The sequence below is a fragment of the Lithobates pipiens genome, unplaced genomic scaffold, assembly GCF_037356315.1.
Source record: "Lithobates pipiens isolate NorthernLeopardFrog02 unplaced genomic scaffold, aLitPip1_a1.2 Scaffold_18, whole genome shotgun sequence".
Classification (NCBI taxonomy): Eukaryota; Metazoa; Chordata; class Amphibia; order Anura; family Ranidae; genus Lithobates; species Lithobates pipiens.
Window position 1 is genome coordinate 251,579,670 of NW_027507758.1, and position 14,074 is coordinate 251,593,743.

Here is a 14,074-nt window from a genome sequence, read left to right on the forward strand (position 1 = left end):
TGGTGTGAACTTACGCTTAAAGAGGAACTTTTTGAAAAAAGTTTCCAGCAGCTAAATGTGCTATAGCTGCTGACCTTTTAAAAACACATAATTAGCAGACATAAAGTGCTGTCTCCCTACAACCAGAAGTCTTTGGACCTGTGCGGCCTTCTTTGATTCTGAAGTCAGCTGTGACTTTCTGATCAGTCAAAACTGGCCCTCTGCTGTGCATGTGGGATAGGCTGCCCTGGGATGTGGGATGTGAAAAACAGCCTTACTTTGACTCTCAATGCACATTGCAAAATGTGGCTTGCACTGAACAGGTGCATGTGTACACTTTAGGAGATCAGTTAAAGCAGCCATTCTCAACCTTTGCAACACAGAGAAACCCTTGAAATAATTTTCAGGGAACCCCTACTAAAAATGACCATATATACAATTCATGGTGTGATGGTCATTGGAAAGAATGCCCCTTACGCTTGTGGTCATTGGGAAGAATCCCCCCCTTACAGATGGCTAAAAAATTAGTGGTGTCAGTGGGAACTTATAGTATCTGAAAGTCAGAAATAGCCCATGTACAGAAGGTCGGACTTTCCGGCAGAAAAAGTCAGACGGAATAATTTCATTAGATATTCTGATCGTGTGTGGGCTTCAGCGGACTTTTTTTTTTTTAATTCTGACGGACCTAGAAATAATACACGTTTTAAATCTTTCCGACAGAATCAATTCGTCTGTATGCTGTTCCAACGAACCAAAAATGCAGCGAAGGGCAGCTATTGGCTACTGGTTATTGAACTTCCTTTTTCTAGTCCCGTCATACGTGTTGTACGTCACCCCGTTCTAAATGAGCAGACTTTGGTGTGATCATATGTAGGCAAGTCCGTTTCAGCGAAAAACCATCAGAATTTATTCTGACGGGAAAAACGGTCGCATGTACGTGGCATTAGAGTTAAAGGGTTAGTTCATATTTACTAAAAAACTGTCTATACAGGTAAGGGGTGCTTGTAGATACAGTGCCTTGAAAAAGTATTCATAGCCCTTAACATTTTCCACATTTTGTCATGTTACAACCAAAAGCGTAAATGTATTTTATTGGGATTTTATATGACACAACACAAAGTGGCACATAATTGTGAAGTGGAACAAAACTGATAAATGGTTTTCATTTCTTTTTTTTTACAAATATCTGAAAAGTGCGACATGCATTTGTATTTAGCCCCCTTGAGTCAATACTTTGTAGAGCCACTTTCCGCTCCAATCACAGCTGTAAGTCTTTTGGGGATGTCTCTATCAGCTTTGCACATCTAGAGAGTGACATTTTTGCCAATTCTTCTTTGCAAAAAAGCTCAAGCTCTGTCTGATTGAATGGAGAGCATCTGTGAACAAAAATGTTCAAGTCTTGCCACAGATTCTTTTTTAATTTTATAATCTTTATTGAAACATTTTTCATTAGTCATCTTTAACATACAAACATCCATTGCCCCCTCTCCCTCCCCCCACCATTTTACATACCCGGATATTAAAATAAAATCTAAAATATGTTCATGGTGAACTTCTCAGATATTTGTTCTATAGTGGGCCCAACTTCCTCCCTTACATCCTCCATTCACTTCCATCGTGCCTACCCCCCCCCCCCCCCAGCTTCCCTTCTCCAACCATTAAATTCTATTGATCACTTTCCGTCACCCCTACCTCCCGACTTCACACCTTTCACTCTCAGTCACCCTTCTCTCTTTCAGTATGTCACATCCTATCTTTGTTATCCTTATTCTCTACCTTTTTTAATATTGATACCTCTGTCCCTGCCATCTCCTCTCCCCTCCTTATCCTTCTGTCTGTATACAGAAAGTTGCTAACTCAATTTTATCTTGCACCTTACTCTAAGGGGGTATCCCTTCACATCCCACCAGGGTTTCCAAATCTCTTCATATTTATTTTATACTCCCTTGTCTGACATAAATCGATGTTTCCTTCCATATTGTCTCGTTCATGCCACTCTCCAACTGTCTACTAGATGGAGGTAGGACTGATTGCCATCTCTGTGCTATCAATTTCTTTGCCTGGAATAAACATCTAAGAATTGCGACCTGGGTGCATCCAGGATTTCCCACCCTCTCAACAAAGCCCAGTACACATAACCTTATGTCCCAGTCTAGGGGTCCTCCGAAATACCTGACCTATGATTCCAGATACCTCTTTCCAGTACTGGAATAGCTTTGGGCATCTCCAGAACACGTGGATTAAATCACCTTCTATTTCCCCACACCTGGAGCAACTGGTGTCTGATCTACGGCCAAACAAAAAAAAGCTTTTGGGCTTATAGTAAGCTCTGTTTAACAAGAACAAGAACAAATGAGACATACTCTGGGAGGGGGACAGTGAGACAAAGAAACCCAATTCCAGAATTATACTCTAGTTATAGTACCTACATCCTGTTCCCATCTCCTCCTGCTCGGTGGGGCTTCTATCCCTTCCAGGCTCCCCTTATAAATATGCAGGTATAGGCTTGAAATTAGACCTTTTGAGGTTGTTGCGTTAATTACTTTCTGGAGCAATGGAATCTTGCTCCATTTAGGTGTCCTCTCTCTAAACTGTTCTCCTAAGACACATCTAATCTGTAGGTACCTAATAAAGGACTTATTTGGTATGGCATATTGTTCTCTCAATTCCTGAAAGGATTTCAGAGTACCGTCTCTATATAGCTGGTTAATGAAATTTATTCCACATCTTTCCCATTCTTTAATTGTCCCCATTATCTGTATTTCTCACAGGTTTCTGTTCTCCCAAAGGGGGGCATACTCTGTAAATCCCCTATACCCCAACAATATCTTCACTGTGTCTCATACTCTTACCATCAAACTTAATGTGAGGAGCCTAGAAGGGAACCTGCCTCCATGGCTTTCACCATTGTCCCATGTGGAGTGTTTTGTAGCAACATTTCCCTTCCTACATATCCCCCTTCCAACCTATTACTCCCTCCCATAGCTCTGGGGGTGTGGAAGTGCTACCCCTCCATCCTGTTTTTGTAATTGTAGAGTACACAAAGTAATTCAGCTCTCCAAATCAGTTCTCTAAAAATAACGTCTATCTTTCGGAACTACTTTTTGTATACCCACACTGGGGAATTATGTAATACGTACAAAAGCTGTGGCATCCATAGCATGCTGTTTGTACTCTAACAAACCTCTGAGGGCTTCACAGAAAAGCTGTATTTATACTGAGATTAAATTACACACAGGTGGACTCTATTTACTATTTAGGTGACTTCTGAAGGCAATTGGTTCCATAGATTTTAGTTAGGGGTATAGGATTAAAGGGGGCTGAATTCAAATGCACGCCACACTTTTCAGATATTTATTTGTAAAAAAAAAATGAAAACCATTTATCATTTTCCTTCCACTTTCTAATTACAGTATCTCACAAAAGTGAGACACCCCTCACATTTTTGTAAATATTTTATTATATCTTTTCATGTGACAACACTGAATAAATTACACTTTGCTACAAGTAGTGAGTGTACAGCTTGTATAATGGTGTAAATTTCCTGTCCCCTCAAAATAACGCAACACACAGCCATTAATGTCTAAACCGCTGGCAACAAAAATGTGTAGACCCCTAAGTGAAAATGTCCAAATTGGGCCCAAAGTGTCAATATTTTGTGTGGCCATTATTTTCCAGCACTGCCTTAACCCTCTTGGGCATGGAGTTCACCAGAGCTTCACAGGTTGCCATTGGAGTCCTCTTCCACTCCTCCATGATGACATCACAGAGCTGGTGGATGTTAGAGACTTTGCACTCCTCCACCTTCTGTTTGAGAATACCCCACAGATGCTCAATAGGGTTTAGTTCTGGAGACATGCTTGGCCAATCCATCACCTTAACCCTTAGCTTCTTTAGCAAGACAGTGGTCATCTTGGAGGTGTGTTTGGGGTAGTTATCATGTTGGAATACTGCCCTGCAGCCCAGTCTCCGAAGGGATGGAATCATGCTCTGCTTAAGTATGTTACAGTACATGTTGGCATTCATGGTTCCCTCAATGCACTGTAGCTCCCCAGTGCCTGCAGCACTCATGCAGCCCCAGACCATGGCACTCCCACCAGCATGCTTGAATGTAGGCAAGACACACTTATCTTTGTACTCCTCACCTGGTTGCCACCACACACGCTTGAAACTATCTGAACCAAATAAGTTTATCTTGGTCTCATTCAGACCACAGGACATAGTTCCAGTAATCCATGACCTTAGTCTGCTTGTCTTCAACAAACTGTTTGTGGGCTTTCTTGTGCATCATTTTTAGAAGAGGCTTCCTTCTGGGATGACAGCCATGTAGACCAATTTGATGCAGTGTGTGGCATATGGTCTGAGGACTGACAGGTTGACCCCCACCCCTTCTACCTCTGCAGCAATGTTGGCAGCGTTCATATGTCTATTTCCCAAAGACAATTTCTGGATATGATGCTGAGCACGTGCACTCAAGACTCGCAAGAGAAGCACGCCAATAATATTAATAGAGATTTCTTCCTGCTTTTGTACATTTCTTTAATAAAATCAAACCCAATATCTCTAAATCGACATAACTTCTATTGTCTTATCTCCTCTTGGCAAGTACCCATGAAGAGTATGAAAAATCCTTATTTTTTTCAGTATTATTATTCAAGAAAATGTATAGTTTTATTTTGGATAGATCAGGGAATGATTGGACATCCAGCCTGGTTTTTATTGCAGTCTTTGTCACTGTTGGGGAAATTTCCCCTTACTTCCTGTCCCTAGGACATCTGTCATCAGAACAGGAAGTGTAATTTTAATTTTCCATGTAAGCATAGGCTGACTGACATGTTTTAACACCTGCTGACTCTACAACAAAGAAATAGTGGCTTTGCTTTAGGCACTCTATTCCAGTGTGTAATATTCTCACCTTATCACAGGAGGAAACATCCCGGTGACAGGGAAAAAGCCCTTGAGATAATGCTGCTTATGGTACAACATGAGGACCAAGTTGCTTCAGATGTGTACTGCTTAGTGGGACGGATTTATAAGGATACATTCCTGGATTCTAATTTCACAGATGAGAAGAGCCGAGACAATGGCATACTGTGGTAAGCATCTGCCTATGTCCATACTGTGCTTTACTGATAACTGCGATCAAGTGACATTGCTGTGAAATCATTCCATTGATATAGTATAATAAGATAAATGTTTTGCGGAAATTGATTAGCTGGGTGTGACTGTCTTTCCTAATGTGATAAACTGAATGATGGAATAAATTGAAATATGATTTCACTCAGGAAATGGATATACTTTACCAGAAATGTTATTGTTCCCAAGAGATAAAGAAGTTGTGGAAAAACTCATACTGCTTGGGATTACACGTAAATTGGTTGCTTTGAGCCCAGAGAGTCTAAGATAACTCTATAATAAATGTATCAATAAAGCAATATTCTAGGATTTATAGTTTGAGTCATTAGATGTTTTTTGGCTTAGCTGCTGTGCAATGTCATAGGCTGATAGATATGATCATTACACCATTCACTTTAAATTACACATGTTCTATTGCGAAAAAATGTGAAATCTTTGCACTTCTGAATTTCTACCTAAAAACATTTACAGAAGAGCCGTACTATAGAAGCTGTGCTCGATATAACCACGCAAAGGTTAATGATTAAGTCATTGCCTGTAAGCCGTGATTTGCTGTTCCTTTTCCACAGTGTGTCACAGTGTCTCTGTGTGAAGATGGTCATCTTTATAGAGAAGTAGCGCTTTGCTGGCTCACATTAGATCTGCCCCTCCTAATGATTGATTACCTGATGACTGGTGGGGTAATGACCAAGAAACAGCTGGAAAGGTGCAGAAAGCACAGATCCTTTGAAAAAATGAAGCAGATACCAGGGATATTCTTATACTACAATTCCTCATATATAGCTTCTTCTCTAGCCGGCTCCCAGAACAGTGAGAAGCACATTACTGATATCACCAAATCCCATGAAACTAGCAAGTCAGAGGCAGCAGTGCCTTAGGTGATCCCACAATGTAGATATAAAGCTTTTAGTCTTCAGATTATGAGCTCCTATGCACAGGAAATGCACAGCTATTTTTCAGAAGGAATTCAAGGCAAAAATTATTTTTTCAGCATGCTGCTTAGGCAAAAATACAATTTCTAGATGTTCTCCATAAGATAGCAACACTTTACTGTTTGAGATCAGGTCCAGCTTTAATAAAAAAAGGAAGGGGGTGTAAGCTGAAGTTTCTCTTTAAGATTCGCTAAATATTTTTATTTTTTTATTTTTAGTTTATGCCACAAGGTGTTAGTATGCATAGTATATTAACACATGATGGCAAACCTACTTGTCAAATAAAACCCTCCAGTGCTGCACTTCAGCTGGTCCTGGGCACTTCCAAATATTTCCAGTTTTCCTTCCAGGTTTGCTCTGTGTGGCCACTTGAATGGCCACTTGAATGGCCAGGCCGTGATGATATCGCGCATGCACACGGGAGTCACTTCATCACAGCACAGAGTGGTGCTCTAAATATACTCTGAGTTCAGCATTCGTGTACATTACCGTTGACAGGCAGAAGCTTTTATGAAAAACAGAGACCACTAGGGTTTCTTCTGTCATAAAAACCCTACCTATCAACCTTTTTAAGAAATGAGAATTAAATTACGCTTTAAAATTTGATCTGGTCTTCAACTAAAATATAATAAATAATGTTGTTTGTTTAAAAAAGAACAAAGAAATTGTAAAAAAACATGTAAGCCATAATATTTGGTAGCGTGTGAAATCTTTATCATTAACTGTAACCAAATATTTCAGCAAGTGTTTTCAAGAACAGTAGAGTGTTTCAAATTACATATATATTTGTGGAATGTCTTGCATAAATGGGCTGCTTCAAATCATGCCACAGCATTTCTGTGGCATTCAGGACAGGACTGTTCTGTTTTATTTTATGTAAGGAATTACTTTAATTTTAGTCCTGTGTATTAGATAATAGTCATGTTTATCTATCCCTTTTCTTTAAATCTTTTTTTTTTCAGTTTGAATTTTAGATCTTAGTCAGCATCCTGCTATTCTGTTTTGTTTTTTTCATTTCTTGGTAACACTAATTTTGATTTATCCACAAACAATTTTTGTATGTATTTATCAAACTGTTCACTTTTTGTGTAAACTGCCCACAAAACATGTTTCCAGTAGTATTTGTGAACACCTACTAGAGAAGTAGCAGTGTTCTTTTAAAGTGGTTGTATACTCAATTTTTTAACTTTTACCTACAGGAAAGCCTATAATAAAGCTTACCTGTAGGTAAAAAAAATATCTCCTAAACCTGTACGGTTTAGGAGATATTCCCCTCGGTATGCGCCGCTGACTGCAGCGGGGAATGCGCACAAGGGGATTCTCGGCCTGAAAATCCGGCAGTGGCCGGCCGGCCGGAATGAAATCTCCCGCGCGCATGCGTGGGAGTGACGATATCGCGGCTCTGGCCACTCACAGCGCCGGAGCCGCGATACCCGGAAGAAACGCAGAGGGAGCATGTCAGCTCCCTCGGCGTGGATCGGGCCAGATGTCGGGGCCTCGTTCTAAGGTAAGTATTTCATAATGAGCTAGTATGCGGTGCATACTAGCTCATTATGCCTTTTGCTTTGCGGGTTTACTACCGCTTTAAAATATAAATAAACTTGAGGGGGCATGGTCAGCATATGATAGTAAAAGCAGTATATTATATGGTCCACAACAGACAGCATCCGTCAGTCTCTCTGACCAGACGGCATTCCAGAGAGGTAAACATTTGTTTTTGGAGTGATCATATCAAAGCCCAACACTAATCCACTAACTTGATGGATCTTCCACATGGGAAAGACTCAGAGTATCGATCTGTCAGACCGTTCACCCATACTCAGGCTCAGAGCATCAATCTGTCAGACCGTTCACCCATACTCAGCCCAGACCCATCCCTCCCAGACACAATGACAGGTCAGCCTGTCCCCTCTACTCTTATTCACAAAACAAAGAGGGACAGGGGTTGAGTGGGACTGGTGGGAGTGTACTAAAGCTCTCCCTATTTTGAATTGCTACATCCAGCAGGGTCCAAATGTGAGTTCCAAGCTAATAGGGCTGAAATACATTCTAGTCATATAAAAACATCAGAATAAAAAAACAGCCCACACAACCCTCCATGTCATTGATCAGGCACAATGTATAGAGGTAATTGAGTCGCATACTCAAACTCTATGCCTCCTACATTACTACACTGAAAATAAGAATTAACTGAATAAATAAAATGGGTAAGAGGGTTCCCCAAAGCAGCAGGTGTGGCAGATCTGTTAATGATGGTTCAGGGCTTGCTCCTGAAACACCTAACCAAGAAATAATGCAAAAAGCCTGGGACTTTGATCCAGTTGATTTTGATGAAGTAAAAATGCTTCTACTCCCAGACCTAACCATATACACTCTTGACCAGTGGAGGGCACTCAAACCTCTTTTAACCTTGCTAAAAGACCATGACATCTCTAACAGGTGGGGATTTACTTTTCATTTTCTGGTCAGAAAGGCAGGTAGAACCCACCTTGCCAAGTATCCCGAGAATATTCTAGACTTAGACATAAAAAGTCTTGTCTTTTTTCAATGGGTCCTCTGCTTTCATAAAATATATCATATTTTGGTTTTTCAAGCGCATTATCATGTTAAAAAATGTGTATTTTAGCATGTGGGTAAAAAAACAACAGGCCCCCCCCCCGAAATTGCTAAACATTGAGGAGGATGAACATTCCTTTTGCTAAGTAAAGAAACACTACTTCTTTAGTAAGTCCACCCCATTGTCTGGAATATTTGATTACATTTACCTTCTTTCAAGAGGTCATTATCCTGGAGGTTTCCATATTTTTCCATCAATGGCATTGATTGTTTAAATCAAAAGGAGGTAACATTTTGACCGCAGTGTGCCAAACATTGGTGAAAGATGCGGAGCATGCAGTGTGCTATGGCAAGTATTGGGTGTAGCCTCATAGAGCTGAATATTGGACATGGTTTAAAGGAATAAATAAATGGTAAATAGAGTCTGCGTCTACACAGAGTAAATACTGCCCCAGTTCTTGTACTATTACTAAGCTAGTAAAGTAGCCAGATACTGCTGAAACATCAAACACTTTGTCAGGAGTATGTAACATACAGCACATCATAAAAATTGTTGCTCCTTCAGACCTCAGATTATCTTCGATTTCTTCTCCTTCAGACCTCAGATTCAGCCCTAGTTTCAGCTCCTTTAAACCTCAGATCAACCCTAAACTCTTCATCTTCCAACCTTAGATCAGCGCCATTTCCGGTACCATCAGACCTCAGATCAAATTCAAACTCTTCACTATTAGACCTAAGGTCAACCCCAATTCCTGCGCCTCTAGACCTCAGATCAACCTCACTTCTTTCACCTTCAGACCTTAGATCAGTGCCAATTTCTCCACCTCCAGACCACAGTCAGACACAATTCCTCCACCTTTAGACCTCGTATCAGCTTCAATTCCTGCACCTTCAGAACTCAGATCAGCCCCAATTTCTGCAGCTTCAGACCTCAGATGAGCCCAAAAACCCTCACCTTTAGACCTCAGATCAGCCCCAATTTCTGCAGCTTCAGACCTCAGATGAGCCCAAAAACCTTCACCTTTAGACCTCAGATCAGCCCTAATCCCTGCACAGTCGAACCTCAGATAAGCCCCAGTTCCTGCACCTGCAGACCTCAGAACAGCCCCAAAACCTTCACCTTTAGCCCTCAGATCAGGCCTAAAACATTTACTTTTAGACCTTAGATCAGGCCCAAGCCATTCACCTTTTGAGCTTAGACCAGTGTCCCCCCTCAAACCAACCTCACAGCACACATTCATTTCAGACCTCGGTCCAGCCCCAATTCATGCATGAACTTCAGACTTTGGATAGGCCTCAATACAAACACTTCAGTCCTAAAGTCATCCGCAATCCATAAACCTTAGATTTTTTATTGGCCCAAAACTCTGTGTTTCCAAATAATTTGCTGCACTGTGCTTATTTATGTAACCAACAAAAAGTATTATAGCAACACAATTAAACCTTATTGGCCCTCATTTTTAAATCTAGCTGACAGTGCCACTGTAGGCAGGATTGTGGGATATTACAATGCAGGGACATTATTTACCTTGGACTATATTCTAACAGTTTTAAACACTGCCCAGTCTCCCCTACCTAGATGTAGCAATGCTGATGGTACGTACGGCTGTGTGCAGGTCAGTATGCTTACTGGCAGGCAGGTGAGTAAGCTTCTTGCTAGGCAGACAGGCAAGCTTCCTAGGAGGCAGATAAGCAGGTCTCCACCGAGCACAGACATCCTCCCCTACATCAGAGGAATGGGTGAGCTAGCCTAGGAGCTGTGAATTACAGCCAATGCAATTGCGTGCTAGCCAAAAAGGCACTGTGCGCTGGCTTGGGTGCTGGGATTTTGCCATTATGACAACTTGTAATTTTGTTGTTTGTTTGTTAAAGCTGTCTTCAGTTATTAGTACAACTTAGATAAAATTCCTAGATGATAGTGTACAACATTAGGGACTAGCCGCTTTCACTGCAAAAGAAGCAGCTAGTCACTTGGCATGCTGGCATTGCTTATTTAGCATGATATCATTTAGCATGACTTAAAAAATAACTTCATGCAGATCAGTCAGACATCAATTTAATCTACCATAAGGATTTTTCCCTCCCACAATAATTAGAAAGTTTTAAGTGGAACTATGGGCAAAATCAAAACATGGCATTTATGATGCAATCTTTCAGTATCATTAACACAACAGTGTCTGCTTTTCTAATTTCTCCCTGTAGGAACAGTTTTTTGATTATATGTTGATCATGCCAGTATATTTTCCCACTTCTGGTAACAGATGAAGCTGTTAAGAAAAAGTATCAGTTACAAGGTTGGGATAAACCAAATAACAGGGGTGCTTACAGTCGTCATGTTTTACTTATATGGAATCAGAAAACAACCTGTTGCTGTAACTGCTTATCTATAGCCTGACAAGCTGCTGTGTAATCTCACTGCAGAAGTAACAGTGTTGTCACCCTATTACAGGAAGTGGAAAAATAACACATCTACTGGCAGGATCAACAGGTAATAAAAATATGTTACAAGGATCCACACTGGTGTGACAGCTAAGCATTCACCTGCTGCTTTTCTTTTTATTTATTTATATTAGGAAAATACCAGTGATTTACACCATCTAATTATAAAGATGAATATTCTAAGCAACAAGCAGACAGGAAGCAGACAGTTGCATACTTCTTTATAGCCTACTGCTAATGCTAACCATAAAAAGTGCAAATAGCTGGACAACCTGACTAAGCCTGGATCCAGACATCTCAAACTGCTAGTAAACTACTGTGAATCATTTAATGCTTTTGCAATTTTTTAGGGCCCACTTATACTGTTGCTTTCTATCAAACATGTAAATAAGTTTCCCAAGGATACGAGGTCTTATCTAGATGCACCACCTCCCCAAATTAGCAAGTAGGGAATGGGAGTTTTTAGGTGCATATTATTCAAATTAGATACACTTATATAAAAAAAAAAAACACATTTTATTTTGTAGACTTTATTAAAAGTTATATATTAAAGCCAACATGAACAATTATACATTAGTAATTATATATACAATATACGTATGAAATTGTTTATGTTGGTTTTAATATATAACTTTTAATGTCTACAAAATAACATTAGTTTTTTATATAATTGTCTCTAATTTGAATAATATGCACCTAAAATCTCCTATTCCCTACTTCTCTAGTTGAAATTTTTAACAAACATGTTCCAATGCGCTTCAAACATTAGCAAAGATATTGTCTGTTCTCATCGCAGAACTGCTCTTTTTTAAAAAATACAACATGTCTGATTTTTTTTTTGCATCACATCACATGTCTTTTTCATCACATTAGCTTTGGTCAATGGCTGATGACCCTATCCACTTCAAACGTAAAAACGCATTGAAAACGTGTAAAAAAAACGTCAGTGTGCAAAAGAGACACACATTGACACATGACAAAAAATGTACTTTAACACATGCATTCAGATATAAATGGGTATAAATAAATAATTAATAATAAATAAATAATCAATCCTGATACATATCAGGAAATGCTATTTAATTCAGCTTTTTATAAATAAATCCCAAATCTTTTTACTTAACAAAAGAAATCCCCTTTTTTTTTTATTTGGGTCATAAAACTACATACGAATATGTTTTTTTCTTCTTTAGTAGTTTAATCACTTTTTTTGAAGCAAGTTTAAAATCATGTAAAAAAAGAAAAAAATCTGTGTTCATTGCTGTAATAAAATGGTAATAGGAGTCTATAGTTTGAAAGTATACAAGCTGAAATTTAGCTATGATGACAGTCATATTGAAAAATAATGAAGCCTGTTTGTATAAGAAATAGTTAATTCTGCTACTTATATTAATCACTGTCTTGAAAGGCCTGTAGACATTTGTGGCTCATACATATTTAATTGTTGGAATAATGTTTTATTAACAAAACTTGCAGTTTGCTTCCTACTTCAAACCACTAGTGGTGGGGAACGCGCCTACAGAAGGAGGACAAATGTAAAGGAGATAAAAAGATGAAAAATGCAAAGCAGTAAAAAGCTACGTGGCCCCCCTGTCAATGAAAATACGTTTTAATATTCCACCCTCATTTTCCTGGTCCTGGCTGTTCTTTTAATAGCAAAAGTGTACTGTAGAGAAGTGTAGGGAATGGCAGCAGGCAGTATGTAGAGTGAAGTGCAGACAGTATGATGGTATCAGGGGCGGATCCAGAGCCTAGTCTCGGGAGGGGCACTGCCAGAAAATAAGGTGTTGCTTATAGAACACGTTTGTATTAAAATATATGTATTTAACATATCATACAGTCATAACCTTGTTTAAAACAGTGACACTGTTTTAAAGTGTTAGATGCATCCCCATGCTGGCATCCCATTTATTTGTATTCTAACACATGGCTGCATGGACACAGCCACTATGTCCCAATATGACATGCTGGTGTGGGTACCTGAAGGCACCTGGCAAGCATTCTGGGACCCACGCAGGACATATTGGGACACAAAAGCTGTGTGTGCCATTAGAAATAAATGGGATGCCAGCACAGGGATATGTACAAAACTTTATGGGACATTCCTTTTAGTATATCCCACACTTTATCCATCCCCAAGTCAGTTAAAGACAGCCCGCATGTCTGCAGCATGCCCCCTGTGTGAATGAGGCCTAAAGATGAATTTTAATGTCATTCTATATCATCATTATCATCATGATAATCACACAATACAGTTGCTGTGGCTCATGATGATGATGATGATTGGTAATTGTAATACACAGTATGGAGGGGGGTAATGTACCGACTGATGCATTTGTGACCAATGGCAATTCATTAATCCCTTTGTGCTGCATTAGTAGCAGTGTTTTTTTTCAACCCCATCATGCTGCAGCATAAAAGGGGTTAATTAATAATGATGGTGCCACTGCCACTAATGCAGCACAAAGGGGTTAATTAATTGCCATTGGTCATGAATGCATCAGTGAGTACATTACCCCCCTCCATGCTGTGTATTACAATTACCATTCTAACTGCATTAACACCCCTCCCCCCTCCCCTTCCCTCCAAGTGTTAACCACTTCAGCAGTTCACACAGCTAACACACTGTTAATGAGTTAAGGCATTTAAGTGATCACTCACTTGCAGACAGTGCAGATGGGCTCACAGGTCGGACAGCATCTTGTCTTGAATCTCGCGCTCCCGGCCTCTGAAATATGACGTCACGCCAGCCGGGACTAGGGAGCTCCTGTCGGGTGGAGATCACTCCGCCTGACAGGGAAGTAACACTGGGCACGTCCGCACCGCTCTGCAAATAATACTACACAGCGTGTAGCGGCGACCCCAGTTTTACCATGGTCTTTACCCCCATAAGGACGCCACCGCCTGGGCCCCTCTAAATGAACGGATGGGGCACACTGAATATGTCATCTTGGAGTGGGGGAAGCAGAAATAAAGTCCCTGCAACTGCATTTAGATGATTCCTCGCCAAATGTAAATAGGTGGCGGAGGGA

General features: G+C 40.1%; 1 protein-coding gene across 2 annotated transcripts in view; it reads left to right on the plus strand.

Annotated features, from left to right (window-relative positions):
- Positions 1-14,074, plus strand: part of MAP3K5 (mitogen-activated protein kinase kinase kinase 5) — a 222,179-nt gene that overhangs the window by 87,884 nt on the left and 120,221 nt on the right. For both annotated transcript variants that reach the window (XM_077486787.1, XM_077486786.1), the window contains exon 7: positions 4,905-5,075. In XM_077486787.1, coding sequence (XP_077342913.1) covers positions 4,905-5,075 — 171 coding nt within the window. The remainder of the gene's footprint in view (positions 1-4,904; positions 5,076-14,074) is intronic.